Consider the following 16,486-nt stretch of genomic DNA (forward strand, 5'->3'; position numbering starts at 1 on the left):
AAAAAAAAAAAGATTTATTTGTTTTATGTATATAAGTACACTGTAGCTGTCTTCAGACGCACCAGAAGGTGGCATCAGACCCCATTACAGATGCTGTGAGCTACCATGTGGTTGCTGGGAATTGAACTCTGGAAGAGCAGTCAATGCTCTTAACTGGTGAGCCCTTGGATTTTGAGGTTTTTTTTGTTTTGTTTTTGTTTTTTTTAAAGATTTATTTTATTTATTATATGTAAGTACACTGTAGCTGTCTTCAGACACCAGAAGAGGGCATCAGGTCTTGTTACAGATGGTTGTGAGCCATGCGGTTGCTGGGAATTGAACTCAGGACCTCCAGAAGAGCAGTCAGTACTCTTAACCTCTGAGCCATCTCTCCAGCCCCGATTTTGAGTTTTGACCCAGGCCAGACCTGCTGCAGGAAGCCTGCCACCTGGGGCTTTCTGCAGATTTGAACACATCCTCAAAGGACGCAAAGGCCACCCCTGACTACTCTACAGGGCTTGTTTTCAACTCCAGAGTCACTGCTGACATTTGCTTAGCATGTGACATATGCCAGCTGCTTTCCTTAAGTAGTCATCTTAGCTATATCCCTCTGGTCACGTCTCATTCCCTGAACACACAGACGCGCCAAAGGTGGTTCATGCTCAGAATTTCAAATCTGAATGCAAAGGAGCAACACATGGTTTACAGACAATGAAACTGAGGTCCAGTTGTGGCAGAGCGCTCCTGAAAGCCTGAAATGTGATTAGAGGTCTAATGAGCCTTCGAGACTTGTATCTTCCTGCACTGATATTTATAGGTAGACGCAAAAGGCTTGACAACAAGGCGCTGGAGAAGCGTGGCCTGAAATGTCAGGTTTGTTTTCTCATCCACCTCGTCTGGTGACTTTTTGGAAATGCGTAGCTCATAGCTACAGTCCTTGTCTTAGAAAAAGAAGAGATACAGAAAGTGTGGACACAGTAGCTGTCCAGTGAGGGATCTGGAGCTTAGGGGAAAGGAAGTCGCTCCTGGGGACCGAATACAGTTGGCTCTCTGGGAGGTAGGAGGGCTGTGGGTACATGAGTGACAAGGTGAACTGAAGGTGGGTTTTACATCTAGAGAACAAAAGGGAAGATCATGTGACTCTACACACACACACACACACACACACACACACACCCGCAGTACCGCTGAGCTACAGCTGTGTCCTCAGAGTCTCTCAGCTGTTCAGCGGTGCCTGCCCCTTTTACTTTCCTGGCTCCCATCTGTGCCAGACCCCAAAGGGAAGCTAGCAGCTGTTAAAGCTGTGTAATTACAGTCCGGGTCCAGAAAGATCACATTCCTTTTGCAATGTTCTTAAGAAAGTTAATTTTTTTATTGTACGTTTATGAGTGGTTTGCCCGTATGCATGTATGTACACTGTGTGCATGCCTGGTGCCTGTGGAGTTCAGAAGGGTCCCAGATCCTCATGGTAAGCATGGTTGTCAGCCACTTACCTCGTGGGTGCTGGGAACTGGAACCAAACCCGAGTCCTCTGTAAGAAGAGCAAAGAAGTGTACCTAACCACGGAGCCATCTCTCCATCACCCACCTTTTTATTTATTTATTTACTTTTTAAGATTTTATTCTTGCCTGGTGTGGTGGTGCTTGTCTTTAATCCCAGCACTCAGGAGGCAGAGGCGAGTGGATTCCTGAGTTTGAGGCCAGCCTTTTCTATAGAGCAAGTTCCAGGACAGCCAGGGCTACACAGAGAAACAAAACCTAAAATAAGCCAGGCAGTGGTGGCGCACGCCTTTAATCCCAGCACTCAGGAGACAGAGGCAGGTGGATTTCTGAGTCCAAGGCCAGCCTGGTATACAGAGTGAGTTTCAGGACAGCCAGGGCTATACAGAAACCATGTCTCGAAAAACAACACAAAACAAACAAACAAACAAACAACAAACAAACTAGAATAAACATTGTGTGTGTGTGTGTGTGTGTGTATGTTGGGGGGAGAGTGTGCACTTCAGTGTAGATGCCGGTGGAGTTTAGAAGCTTTTGTTCCACCTGGAGATGGAAGTTAGAGCTGGCTGTCAGCTGCCCAACATGGGAGACGGCAGAATGTGTTCCTAACTGCGGAGCCATCTCTCCAGTCCCTTTGCCTTGTCTTGTCCTTCTTTCTGTCTGCACCCTTACTAGTCAGTCCATCAGCTCTACTGCATTTTACCCAGTACCTCATGTGCTGGGCCTTATACTGAACAATAAAAGTAAAAGCTACGTTGTGATACATGCCTGGCAGCTTGTATGTTTGGGGGAGGGGGAAGCTGTGTGCTGTGTGCTGTGGAGCACAGGATCAGCAGGGCTTGTTGGAATGTGGCCAACCAGAGCACTGCCACTGTCCACTCAAAGCTTTTCAGGCTGGGGGCAGGGGAGGGCAACGGGGGCAGGGGTGTCCTGGGTGTTAGCATGGAAAAGACCTTCTTCCCTGGCAGTTACCCAAGTTAGTCCCCCCTCTCTGTTTTCTAGCATTTTCCTAGGCCATGACCCCATCTACAAAGTGCTTCACTCTCTTTTCTTTTTCCTTTTAGATTTATTTATTTATTATATGTAAGTACACTGTAGCTGTCTTCAGACACTCCAGAAGAGGCCATCCGATCTCTCTTACAGATGGTTGTGAGCCACCATGTGGTTGCTGGCATCTGAACTCAGGACCTTCGAAAGAGCAGTCGGCACTCTTAACCACTGAGCCATCTCGCCAGCCCCAAATGCTTCACTTTCTTACTCAGAGAGTCCTGTCCTGTCTTTTTCTCTCTTGGACTCTATCCTCTCAGTGGAACTTGGTCCAAGTCCTTCTCATCGTGGAAAAAGAATATTGGCTGTGTGTTTGCCTCTGACCTGGTTCAACTGCAACTTAATTTCCACATCCAAAGATGCTGTCAGCCTAGATACATGGTAGCTAATTGCTTCCCCTTTGACAGGTTCTTGATTCTTTTGCTTTCAGAACTCTACCCACAACTTTCTCTTGTTTACACACATCTGGGTGATTGCAACCTCTGGTTCTTTGCAGGTGCCAAGTCTTCCTGGCATAATCCTCCCCAACTCTTACCTAACCTTTCTCTCTTGGCACCAAACCCAAATTTTATCCTGTAGTATGGCTTACTTTTACTTTTTTATTCACCTCTTTCCAGCCTTAGAGGCTTTAGTTGCTCCTGGAGCTGGAATACCAGTGGTAGTGAGCAGCCCAGGTAGCTAGGACATGATCATCGATCATCTTGATTCCCAATGTCTCATTGATAGGTTGGACATGTACCTCTGTTGGGCATGGCCATGTGTACATTTAGGGGTTTTGGGTATATTTTAGGCGTTTAGTGTGTGACCAATGTACAACAATGACAATACCTTGTGTGTGTCCGTGACTGCTGCATAAGGTGTGCTGGGGCTGTTTTTTGTTTGTTTGTTTGGTTTGGTTTTTTTGTTTTTGTTTTCTTCCCGAGATAGGGTCTCACTTTTTATCCCAGACTGTCCTAGAACTCACTATGTAGTCCAGGATAGCCTCGAATTCATAGGAATCCACCTGCCTCTGCCTCTCCAGTGCTGGGATTAAAGGAGTGCGCCACCGGTCCCGCCTGGTGGACTTTTCTGCAGTTGGAGGCCGAGTCCGAATACTCTCGAGAACAGCGCTTGCGCAGACGGCGTCTGGCGCAGCAGCAGTACTCACACTTGTCTTGTGAAATGGTCACCGGACCGCTGGGGTACCCAGCAGAGAACAGGAAGGAGTAGGTGTACCTAGCTGCTCCACGGAGCAGAGAGTGGGCGGAGCTAACGTGAGGGACAGAACTCTGACCAATGAGCGTGGAGATCGCATGGAGGCGGGGCCAAATTGCCGCGCGCCAGGTCGCAGTTGGCCAGAGGGCTACGGGGATGGGCTTGGGGCGCTGCTCCGCCTACTCTAAGACGCTTGGGGCATAGAGGGCGGCGCCCGGGCCGTGGCGGCGGCGGCGGCTCCTCAGGTAAACGGCTTGTTAAGGCTCATCTTTGGTGGCGGGGGCCAGGCACCCTTTGAGGAACTTGGACCAGAGAGCCGAGGGGCCTCCCCATCTGCCAGCAGCAAGAGAAGCTGTGTCAAGGGGCGCCTCCCCAAGGTCAGCGGGCCGGTGCCAGGAGGTGCTGGGAGATCTCAGGTGTGCCCAACGGGCCCGGCTTCGCATCTTACACCTGGAAGGGATCTTGGAGCTTGCGATTCAATTCTGACTTGTCAGACATCGGCGCGTGGTCCCCGGACCCTGTCCCTGCTGTCTGGTGGGTCGCGTGATCCATGTCCTAGTCCCTTCCGGGAACTCGGTGACTCAAGACCCTGGTCCTTTGCGGGGTAGGGACTACGTGTTCAGGTCTTTGACCTCCGCAACTGGGCCACCGGCATTTCTGTCTCTTTCATAAAACTGAGCCTTAATTCAGGTACTTGCAAAGCCAGTGCACACCGCACCGCAGCCACTCGTCTTTCTGTATTCTCGTGGCCGATTAAAGGAGGCGGTGTAGAGCAGGAAAGTGATTTGTCCAGAGTCACGAGGATTGCTGGCCCCAGGGAGAAGGCCACAGAACTCTCAGAGTATAGAATTCAGGCAAGGTGAGAGCTAGGTGAGGTGGAGCCAGGGCTGGCACTCCAGGTTTGGGGTTCCGATTTTCCAACCAAGTCAGTGTAGATATACAGCAAGACTCTGCTCTACCCTGTACAGGGCTCAAGGTAATGGATGGAACCGTAAACTCAAGTGCAGTGAGTAAGCATAAGGACCTGCGGGAGAGGGATAGAGGGCAGGGCTGCATCTGGAGACCTGGGGCTGTGAGCTGGAGTTACTGTTAAGGCAGAGGCTAACTTTGAGGGGCTAGTCTTGGTTGGAGGCAGGAAACGCTTTGGAAGGAAGGGGATGGTAGTAAAAATGGAGATGAAATGGAGGAACAGCCTGCGACCTAGTTAATTAAATGGTAAAATAAAAAAAATTCAGGAAGTAGGTAGGTGGAGCAGGGCAGGGGTGAGGTGAAGGGTTAAGTCTTAGCTGCTCTGTTGGACTTGGTTGGCCATGGTCATCTAGATGGAGACCCCCCCAGCAGACACAGGGTTGATGGGGCACGAGAGCAGAGATCCTATGCAACCTGTGTTTATGACTTGGTTGGCTGTGCAGTCTCTGCACCTGCAGGCCGGGGAGATGCTTCTGCCAGCAGGCACTACTCTTAGGCCTTAGGCTGAGACGTGTGGCTCGAATGAGGAATGTCTTTCTGGGCTCTACTGTCAAAGTCGATGGCTGAGGCCTGGCCGCCTTCATTAACTTGAAACGGATGTCCAGGCAGCAGCCTTACTCAAACCTGAATCTTGTCATATCTCCCTCCCTCAGAGGTGACTTGTCAAGGGACACCAGAGGCCAGAGGTGGGACCTGTAGGACCTGTGCTTGTCTCAGTTCATGGTCACCTGTGTGTGGGGTTGGAGATGTTTGTGTTTAGTTTTCTTTCCTATGGTTCTCAGAGGCCCGGGTGAGAAGCAGGGTTGCCGCTGTCTGATGAGCAACTCCAGGCCTCCTAATGGTTTTTTGTTGAGCTAAGTTGTTTTGAAAGTCAGAAGATATCCTTGCCGGCGTCAGGGTACACAGCTGGATCCACTTTGGGACATAACACTGGAAGGGTTTCTGCGGCTCTTGTGATTCCTTGGCTGCTGAATGACATAGGGATGGTGCTTTTTTTTGGGGGGGGGGGTTCGAGACAGGGTTTCTCTGTATAGCCCTGGCTGTCCTGGAACTCACTTTGTAGACCAGGCTGGCCTCGAACTCAGAAATCTGCCTGCCTCTGCCTTCCAAGTGCTGGGGTTAAAGGTGTGCGCTGGATGGTGCTTTCTTCCCGGGCCTGCAAGGTTCCCCTTGCTTCAGGGGTTTGCATGTAAGCCCAGTTCCACGTGGCTTATTTGAGAAATCATATTCTTGGTGGATGGTGAGCAGTGAGCTCCTGACTGTATTACCCTGGGACACCATCTCAAGTTCTTGCTGGTTACTCTAGAAGTTGACCCCTCTCTGGCCCAATTCCTCCCAAATAAGGCATTCTGTGACTGCATGTGCCTGGACGCCACCCATCCCCCACCGGCTGCTTATCTTTGCCTTGGGGCTATATTTTATCGGAGACTGAGCCCAGCAGGAATTTGCGAAATGCTTCATGTGCATACTGGTTCTTGGTTCATATAAATGTAGGTGCTGTGAACTGGCTGTAATGGTGTACACCGGTAAAAAATGAAAGGCAAGAAAGGAAAAAGAAAAACCCTACTATACGGGAAGGAAAGGCCCCACCAACCCTGTCTGTCATCATCTCTCATTTGCTTTGCTTTGCTTTGTTTTGTTTTTCAGTTTTGTCCCAGCCTAACTAATACTCACATACATAAATGTCTGTGTCCTAGAGCGGAGCATCTCTAAATGATGGGGAAGGGGATTGACAGTGTAGACCAGTAGCAGCCGCTCCTCAGGCTCTGTCACCCGTGCCATGCATCCAGCAGCAAAGGTGGTCCTTGTCTTTATCGTGTCAGATGTGTCACAGACCTTGCTGCTGCCTGGCCTCCCGCCCAGTCAGAGTCTGACTATGTGAATACAGGTGCAGGACATCAGTCTCTGGTGGCAGTGGCAGTGCAGTAAGCGCATGTAAAGCTGTCTGGCTCTAGAGCCATGGCCTCAACTGTCCACTTTGCCACACTCTTACCAGCTGTGGAAAGACAGCAGGCATTGCACTTTGTCCTAAGGGATAGTCAGTAGAGACTCTGTGCATCTACTCTAAGAATTCCTGTGTGTCCTTTGGCTTGTTTGTTTTAGTAATGTACAAGCTATATTTGCACACTCATTTTTAAGTAGACCAGTCTCCTATGACACATTTGTTTAATTTGTTCTTTATTAAGACAGGATCTCTATTATGGAGCCCTGGTTGTCCTGAAACTCTTTATGTAGACGAGGCTGGTCTTGAACTCACCAAGATCCACCTGCCAACTGCCTCCTGAGTGATGGGATTAAAGACATCTGTCACCACTTTATATTATTTTTAAATATTAATATTTATTATTTACTAATATGTGTGTGTGTGTGTATACCTGAGTATATGTCTGTATGCCATACATGTGCAGGATCCGAGGGAAGTGAGAAGAGGCTGTGGGGTTCTCTAGAATTGGAGTTACAAGTGGTTATGAACTGCCTTATGGGCTCTGGGACCTGAACTTGGCTCTTCTCCAAGATCAGTAAGAGCTTTGGACAGCTGAGCCATCTTTCCAGCCTCAGTTACTATCTTCTAAATGGCTATGCTAGTTTTGTTCTTGTTGTTGCTGTTGATTTGTTTGTTTCTGTGCATACTAGGCAAGCATTCTGTTATTGATCTCCCATCTCACCCTGATTATAGCCGTTCTAAAAGGGTGGAGGGGTAGCTTTGTTGTACTTTCACCCCGCCCCAAACTAGAGGAACACTAATTAATTAATTTGATTCTTTAAGACAGGGTTTCTCTGTGTAGCCTTAGATGTCCCCAGACTTGCTCTATAGACCAGGGTGGCCTCAATAATTTTTGTCCTCTTTTTTTAAAAAAAGGTCTATTTTATTATTATTGTGTATATTTTACGTGTCTGTTTGTGTGTATGTACACATTTCAGGTGTTCCTGTGCAAGGCTCTGGATCCTCTAGAGCTGGAGTTCCCTGTGGATGGGGCCCTGGGAACTGAACTCGGGTCTTCAGGAAGAGCAGCAAGTGCTCTTGACCACTGTGCTTCCTGCCTTCCCTTCCTACCTTTTGTTCTTTTTTTTTTTTTTTTTTTTTTTTTTTTTTTTTTTTTGTTTCTCTGGGTTTTTCTTTATAGCCCTGGCTGTCCTGGAACTCACTCTGTAGACCAGGCTGGTCTCGAACTCAGAAATCCGCCTGCCTCTGCCTCCCGAGTGCTGGGATCAAAGGCGTGCGACACCACGCCAGGCTACCTTTTGTTCTCTACTTGTGTTTTTGTTGGTTTGTTTATTTTGAAAGATTTATTTATTTATTATATGTAAGTACACTGTAACTGTCTTCAGGCACTCCAGAAGAGGGCATCTGATCTCTTACAGATGGTTGTGAGCCACCATGTGGTTGCTAGGAATCGAACTCAGGACCTCTGGAAGAACTGTCAGTGCTCTTTTTGTTTGTTTGTCTTTGTTTGTTTGTTTGATTTCGAGACAGGGTTTCTCTGTGTAGCCCTGGCTATCCTGGAACTCACTCTGTAGACCAAGCTGGCCTCGAACTCAGAAATCTGCCTTCCTCTGCTTCCCAAGTGCTAGAACTAAAGGTGTGCGCTGGCAGTTGTCAGTGTTCTTAACCACTGAGCCATCTCTCCAGCCCTGTTTTATTTTCCTTTACTTTCTGTTATTATTGTTGATTTTTTTTCCAGTGCTGAGACTCAAACCCAGGGACTTGCGCATACCAGACAGCTGTATCATTTACCATTCACTTTCCCACATAGCTGTCTCCTTAGGCCCATGGCTTTGTGCCTATGTTGTTACCGAGACCATCTCATCGTACAAATTGCCCTCAAGCTTGCTGTGCAGCTGAAAGCAATCTTGAACTCTTGAACCCCACTTCCACCTCTCAAGAGCTGAGATTACAGTCCTCTGTTACCAGGCTTGGCCTATTATACACTGTATAGACTTTCATATAGTTAATTCAGAGCAAATCCTCCTTTTGGTATAGTTTTCAAATTGTAATTGGCTGCTTTTGGATGGTGATCTTTCTGTGAACCTTGGATTATTTCCTCCAGCATGCTTCCAGTTTGTGTATTACACATAAAGAAAAGTCAAAGCTTAGCAGTTCCTAGTCCTCCAGGAACTGTTAAATTTTTTATATTTATTTTATTCTATGTGTATAAATGTTTATACACATATAAATTGCACATATGTGTACCAAGTGGGTGCCTGGTGCCTGTGCAGTTCAGAAAGGGCATCAGATCCCCTAGAGCTGGAGTCATGGATGATTGTGAGCCACCATATGGATATGTGGATGCTGAGTCCTCTGTGAGCGAAGGGCCGTGGGAAGATCCAACAGCACAGCTCAGGGATTCCTGAGGGGAAAGGTCAAGACAGGATGCTGGCTTGGACACAATGGAGCTTAGCTCAGAACCAAAGCCACCAGCCTAATGCAGGGCATGAGGCGGGCTCAGGGGCAACCTTAGGGAATTGATATAGTAGATATATAGATAGCTAGATCTGTTAGAGAAGTAGCAGCATGTGCGAGCAGTGTATCTTAGCAGCATTTAATAGTTCTAGTGAGTCCTCGAGCACATGTTTTATCATTTGTTCCTAAAGATGTCGTATATTTTTGTTCGGCTCTCCAGCAAACAGTCTGACTTCTTCAACTGTTGTTAATATGTAGAATAGAGTAATACTGTGTAATGCCTCTATACTCTGTGAGCGATCTGATTCTACTCCCAACTGTAGGGTGTGTGTGTGTATTATTGCCTGCCAATACAATTTTTAATTTTGCTGCTTTTTGGTTTTGTATGTTTTTGTTTGTTTGTTTGTTTGTTTGTTTGTTTGTTTTTGAGACAGGGTCTCACTGTGTAGCCCCAGCTGGCCTGGAGCTCTCGATGTAGACCAGGTTGGCCTCAATTTCACAGAGATCCACCTGCCTCTGCTTCCCATACTGCACAGCCACACCCGGCCACTTCTTAATCTCAATGTCTTGTGCTGTCTTTTCCTTGCCTCTGACTCTGCCGACATGACCTATCAACATGCCTTCGGCAGCAGGTCCTTGCTGTGATGCTGAGATTTAAGATAGGTTGTTCTCACCCCACCCCCACACCCCTCCTCCTCTTTCTCCCTTTCCCTCGACACGGGGTTTTATCAGTAGCCCTGGTGTTAGCCGCCCTGGCTAATTAGGAATTCACTGTTGCATCAGTTACTTTTCCATCGCTGTAATAAACCATCATGACTAAGGCATCGAGTAGAAGAGAGGGTTCAGCCAGGCATGGTGGTGCACGCCTTTAATCCCAGCACTCGGGAGGCAGAGGCAGATGGGTTTCTGAGTTCAAGGCCAGTTTGGTCTACAGAGTGAGTTCCAGGACAGACAGGGCTACACAGAGAAACCCTGTCTCAAAAAAACAAAACCAAACCAAAAGAGAGAGAGAGAGAGAGAGAGAGAGAGAGAGGGAGGATTCATCTGGACCTATGGTTCCAGAGGGTTAGAGTTAATGATGGCAGAGCTGAGGCCGCTGTGGCAGGAGCAGAGCGCTGAGGCTCACATCTTGAATTGTTAACAAGAAGCAGAGAGCCAGCTGGGACGGGCTTGGCTCCCGTAGCACTGACGCTGTTCTGTGCGCTGTCATCCCTCCTGGCTTCGTCCTGATGTTCCTTCTCCAGGGACTCTAGGTGATGGTATCTATCATGCTTCTTGAGTGTCTTGTAACATTCGAACTGGTCATGATGTCTTAAGTTCTGCTGCGTGAGGATCAGCAGCTCCAGGCCCTGGGCCTCGAATGGGCGTTGGTTCTGAGTTAAGGAGATTGAGGTTGCCATTTGTGGATGGGACGTTTTTCCCCATCTTTCTTGCCTTGGAGCAGCCTCCATAACCACAGTATATCCTGCCTCTCCAGCCTGCTGCAGACATGCTGGCTAGGGAGGTCCAGCTCTCTGCTTAGCGCCTACTATCGATGTCTTTGGTGTTGTGAGCCTGCAGCTCTGTCTCTGGCTGGACTACCCCTAGCATGTTGATGACCTCCTGGAAGAACTGAGGTTGTGCCGGCCTGTGTCTAGGCTCTCAGTGGCAGAGATGACCTCCTAATGAGGTGACCTGTGCTTCAGTAACACAGCTAGAATGGTACACAGCATCAGAAGTGCTGGTAAGAAGAGGAACAGGGGGTACACGGGGAGGCCTGAGGGGGAAAGGGCCCTGTGGGGGTACACGGGGAGGCCTGAGGGGGAAAGGGCCCTTTGGGGGCACACGAGGAGGCCTGAGGGCTGCTTTCTCCTTCCAGAAACCCCTTTTCTGAGAACAGTCTCCTATCATCTAGACCAGCCTTATATTTGCTGTGTAGCTAAGGATGACCTTCAACTCCTGATTCTCCTCCTTCATTTCCTGAGCACTAGAACCATCTTTTTTTTTTTTTTTTTTTTTTTTTGACAGAGTTTCGTAGAACAGACCAAGCTTCAAATTCCGTTCCTGTTTTTACTCTTGACCTCCTTTTTTCAATGTAGTTACTGTCTCCCGTAGTGCTTTGCCTGTATGAAATAAATGCAGCCATGCTAACTGAGTGTCCCTGGCCTCTAGTTCTTTTCTTCTTCATGGTATTCCAGGTCAGGTTCTGCTGACTGGGTATTTTGCATTAGCTTTTTGTTTGTTTGTTTGTTTTTTGCCAGGGTGGCTCCAAACTCAGAGATTTGCCTGCCCTTTCCCCCTAAGCACTGTCATTAAAGGTGTGCGCCACCCACCACAACTGGCCAGGAGTTGTCCTTTGCTTTCCTGCTAATTTTTGGCTAGGCGACTTATCATTTCACCTTGTGGACTCTGGATACTTTTTAAAATATTTATTTATTTTTATATATCTGTCTGTGTATGGGTATGTGTGCACATAAGCACCCGAGGAGGCCATAGATGTCAGATGCCCGTGGGATAGAGTTACAGGCAATTGTGAACTGCCCACTATGTGAACTAAGCTCAGGCCCTCTGCAAGGTCAGTTTATACTCTAAATTGCTGAGGCATCTCTCCTGCCTGATTTTCTAAGGCTTCAGTAACACAGAGTTATTGTGATAAAGTCCTTTGGGTGATAAGTCTAGGAATGGGGGCCTGTACTCCCATTGAAGGCTGTGGAGACGGTCCCTTTCCTGTTTTTCAGTTATTGGCAGAATGGGTACTTTGCATCTATAGGACCAATGTTCCTGTGTGCTGGGTTTTTTTGTCAGCTTGGTACAAGCTAGAGTTATCTGGGAAGAGAGACCCTCAGTTGAGAAAATGCCCCCACCAGACTGGTCTGTGGGCAAGGGTGTGGGTCCAGTCCACTCTGCACTGTGACCTCTGGGCAGGTGGTCCTGGGAAGCAGCTGAGCAAATGGGTTAGTAGCGTTTCTCCATGGCCCCTGCTTCAGTTCCTGCCTCCGGATTCCTGCCTTGTGTTTCTGTCCTGACTGTGATCAGGATGTATAAGTCAAGGAAGCCCTTTCCTCTACGTGATTTTACTTAGTGTTTCATCATAGCAATGGAAAGCCGACTGAGATGCTCACTTTCTTCTCACTAAACCGAGGCTATTCCTGGACTGCCTGGGACTTGCCAGCTCCCGAGTGATACAGAGACGTATTATTATTTATGGAAGTTTAGGCACTATAGTAAGGCTACCTCCCAGGTAGCTCTAACTTATTAGCCCATTTATTCTATCTAGTCCATGTCTGCCACGTGGCTTGTTACCTCTCTCCATCCCAACCTCATCCTTATCACGCTGGCCAATCTTCCAGCGCCCGATTCTTCCCACAGAGCCTCTCTCTGCTCAGAAGTCCTGCCTTTCCCCTCCTGCCTCAGCTCTTGGCAGTCATATCTTTACTAAACCAATCAGAAGGTGAAGGAGGTGTATGGACTACTGAGGCTGGTGTTGATCCATAAACATAGCATAGGCCAGTACTCAACTCTCACGGGTACAGAAATCAGCATTTGAATGAGACAGAGACAACCTTTACACCGTGCACCCCAACCAGAGGCTGTCACACTGCTTGTCTTGGAGCCTCCTTCCTCCATTGTCAAAGCCAGCAGTAGTGGGTTAAGCCTTTCTCAAGGGTCTGATTTCTTCTTGTGTCTTTCCTGTCTCTTTTCTCTGACCCTGTTGGGAAAAGGTTTCTGTGTTTAAAGACACACACGACTAGGTTGCTTTCTGACAGATTGAGATAATTCTCACTACTTCTGGGTCTGTATTTTTTGTTTTTTAGCCATGGTTTCACTGTGTAGCCCTGGCTGTCCTTGAACTCCCTCTGTAGATTAGATCAGGCTGGCCTCTAACTCACAGATATCCATCTGCCTCTGCCTCCAGAGTGTTGGGATTAAAGATGCGCATCACCACAACCAACACACGTTTTTTTATGTTTTATCCACGTCTTTTGGTTGTTTTGATCAGGAGAACAGGTTGGTTCCTCTTGTGCTCATCTGGGCCGGGGACAGGTGACCCACGGGTGGTTACTGACTTCTGGTTGCTCGTCTTTGCATAAGTTTGAACACTGCTCTACAGATGTGTATGTGTATCACACACACCAGCATGAGAGGGAGATGCTTGCCTTTCCTTGTAGCTTTTCACAGGGAAGAGCAGCCATCCCTGACACCTGTACCTTGTAGGCTTAGCGCAGACCTGGGAAGTCGGAGCTTGAGGGTCCGAGTCGGTTAAGCCCCTGCATTTCTCACGCTGCCTGACAGCTGTTGCTGTCTCAGCCAACTTGTGTCTTGGGATCATTTGCTTTCTCTTTGCTGGGGCACCGATGGAGTGTGCGTGTTTATCTCCTGTCTGTGTGTTCTTTTTAGATGCTCTCCTGGACGGCGGTTGGGATGCTGTGCTGATGCTGCGGTCGCCCTCTGCCTGCCTTCTGTTCTCTCGGCCACCTGGGACTTCCTGGTCTGTTGGTTTTATCCTGTTTTTAAATCTCAGTTTTCTAAGTTATATTTTATTTGCACTTATGTGTATTTTATTTTTGCTTATGTGCACTTGAGTGCCAATACCTGTGGAGGTTGGAAGAGGGCATCTGATTCCCTGGAGCCAGAGTTACCAGCAGCCATGAGCTACCTAACGTGTGCTTGGAACCAATGCTACACCTCTGACAGCAGCAAGCTCTTAATTCCTGGACCATCTGTCCAGCCTCTCCATTTACTTATGCACTTTTTTTATTAACATTTTTTAGTTTACTCTTTGTGTGTATGGGTGGTTTTGTCTGCATGTATGTCTGTATGCCACCTGTGTGCCTGGTAACCACAGAAGCTAGAAAAGGGTTTGGAATCTTCTGGAACTGGAGTTAGGCACTGTTGTGAACACCAGGATCAGGGTGCTAGTAACTAAACCCCGGATGGTCTGGAACCAGGGTTCCTAGCCTGTGAGCCGCCTCTCCAGTGCCCTCAGCTTATTTGTTAAACATACGCTTTGGGCTGGGTGTGGTGGCATAGACCCGTGCTTCTTGTGCTTGGGAGGCAGGGGTATGGTTATTGCTAATACAGGGCTGTCCTGGGGTGCTGGAATCTAGGTCTGGATAGAGAGGGAGACTCTCGAAAATACAACCTCCACTCAAATTCCCTGCATCTCCTCTGACATGTCACTGGGAAGATAACACGTGGGGTCAGGTAGCTTTTTATTTTATTAAGTATTTTATTTTGCATGTATGAGTGTTCCGCTTGCATGTGTGAAAGCCTACTATGTGCATGTGTGAAAGCCTGCTATGTGCATGTCTGACCTATGGAGGCCAGAGGAGTTTGTTGAATCCCTTGGAACTGGAGCTATAGAAGCTGCCATATGGGTGCTGGGGACTAAACCTGGGTTCTCTGCAGTGAGTGCGTTTAAGCCCTGTATCACCTCTCCAGCCCTTTGCTATTTTATTTTTATTTATGTTCATGTGATTGTGATTTGGCCACATCCATGTTACATGTGGGTGTTCTTGGAGGCCAGAAGAATGCATCAGATACCCTGGAGCTGGAGGGTTTTTTTTTTTTTTAAGATTTATTACACACTCACACACACACACACACACACACACACACACACACACACCACACACTCACACACTGTAGCTGTCTTCTAACACACCAGAAAAAGCCATGAGACCCCATTACACATGGTTGTGAGCTACTATGTGGTTGCTGGGAATTGAACTCAGGACCTCTGGAAGAACGGCATTACTGTTAGCCACTGAGCCCCTGGAGCTAGAGTTCACAGGAAGTTATCAACTAGGTTTGGAGAACTGAACTTGGTCCTCTGCAAGAGCAGCAAGGACTCTTAACTGCTGAGGTTAGCATTATTCATTCTCTCTCTCTCTTCTCTCTCTCTCTCTCTCTCTCTCTGTGTGTGTGTGTGTGTGTGTGTGTGTGTGTGTGTATCAGAGGACAATTAGTAGAAGTTGGTTTTCTCCCTCCATGTAGGTTCTAGGGATTGAACCTAGGTTGTCAGGTTTGGCAGCAAGTACTTTTTTACCTACTGAGTCACTGAGACATCCGCTGTCCTGCTCAACTGCTCAGCCTGCTTCCTTCCTTCCTTCCTTCCTTCCTTCCTTCCTTCCTTCCTTCCTTCCTTCCTTCCTACCTCCTTCCTTCCTTTCTTCCTTTTGTGTGTGTGTCTGTGTAGACAGTGTATCTTTCTTGGCTGTCCTGGAACTCACTTTGTAGACCAGGCTGGCCTCGAACTCAGAGAGATCTGCCTGCCTCTTCCTCTGGAGTGCCGGGATTAAAGGCACAAGCATTAGACCAGGTAGTAAGAGGCACAAGGCTTGATTATTTGAGGGACTTTACTCTTTGCGACCACCCGTGTAGCGGAGCTCACACAGTGTGTGAGAGGAGAGCTGTGGTGCTCACTGGATGTGAGCATCAGTGGAAGGATGTTGCTTTCGTTAGAGCGTGGCCATGCTTGCCAGGACTGTGGAGATAATGCTATACGCCAGCCCTGAACACACCATGGGCTACTGCTCTGCTGGTGGGGGCTGGCAGCTTGGGAGTGTAAGAGAGCTGGGGGTTCCTGGGGGTCATGGAACTTTCCTGAGTGGATTGGCCAGCCATGATAGAGATCTTCCCTAGGACAAATTAATCTGAATTGTGTGATTTGTACATAAGCAGCAGCTACTCCTGAGCTTACGAATGGCAAAGATGATGAATAAAATCCTGTGTTCCCATTATTCTAGGCTGGGGAGGAAGCTATCCATGCTCACACTGGACAGGCGGAAGCCGAGACCACAGAAATGACCAGGCCCTACATAAAGAGTGAGTGCATGGGGGAGGCACCTCCTGCCCAGCTGCTATCTGAGCAGCTGAGGCTCGGTGCATTGCAGGGAGACTCCATTGCCTTCCCAGCAAAGGTAGAAAGTTGAAGATGTTAGAGGGTGCTATCTACGTTCTTGTTGTCCCTGGAGGTCAGATTCTGTATGCTCGTGATGACTTGAGGGTGCGCCTGCTCCTGTCAGGCTCACAGGGGCCAGGTATGGCGTATCAGAGCAACCTGGCCTTAGGTGCAGTCAGATCTTAGTAATTGGATCAGCTGTTGAAACTTGAAAATGGAGAACTGTTAAAAAGTCCTCCTTCCTGCTCAGGATGAGGGCTCCTTCTCAAAGCAGGGACAGCTGCCGCTGTGCTGGCTCTGTGTTCTCAACACCATTGCAGGCATTTCCAGGTAACCTCCAGATACACAGATACAGCAGTGTGGGTACCAGCCTGGTGTGTGGGGAGGGAGCAGGGGTCCAGTCTGGTCTTGTCTCTGGTTTCCCCGTCTTGCCGTTATTACAGAGAGCTACTCTGCTTTATTGACTGACTGATGTAGAGCTGGCCTCGATAGGCAGAGTCCTGTGGGACAGAC

General features: G+C 48.2%; 1 protein-coding gene across 8 annotated transcripts in view; it reads left to right on the plus strand.

The window, feature by feature from the left end:
* Nucleotides 1-3,878: 3,878 nt before the first annotated feature.
* Nucleotides 3,879-16,486, plus strand: part of Mroh1 (maestro heat like repeat family member 1) — a 74,725-nt gene continuing 62,117 nt past the window's right edge. For 6 of the 8 annotated variants that reach the window (XM_021183457.1, XM_021183461.1, XM_029469606.1 and 3 more), the window contains exons 1-3: nucleotides 3,879-3,964; nucleotides 13,468-13,558; nucleotides 15,819-15,897. In XM_021183457.1, coding sequence (XP_021039116.1) covers nucleotides 15,876-15,897 — 22 coding nt within the window. In that variant the 5' untranslated portion in view covers nucleotides 3,879-3,964; nucleotides 13,468-13,558; nucleotides 15,819-15,875. Of the gene's footprint in view, nucleotides 3,965-4,000; nucleotides 4,097-4,674; nucleotides 4,696-13,467; nucleotides 13,559-15,818; nucleotides 15,898-16,486 lie in introns of those variants that run through there. The other 2 variants (XM_029469604.1, XM_029469605.1) reach the window with 2 other exon arrangements.

This window comes from Mus caroli, chromosome 15 (genome assembly GCF_900094665.2).
Source record: "Mus caroli chromosome 15, CAROLI_EIJ_v1.1, whole genome shotgun sequence".
Taxonomy (NCBI): domain Eukaryota; kingdom Metazoa; phylum Chordata; class Mammalia; order Rodentia; family Muridae; genus Mus; species Mus caroli.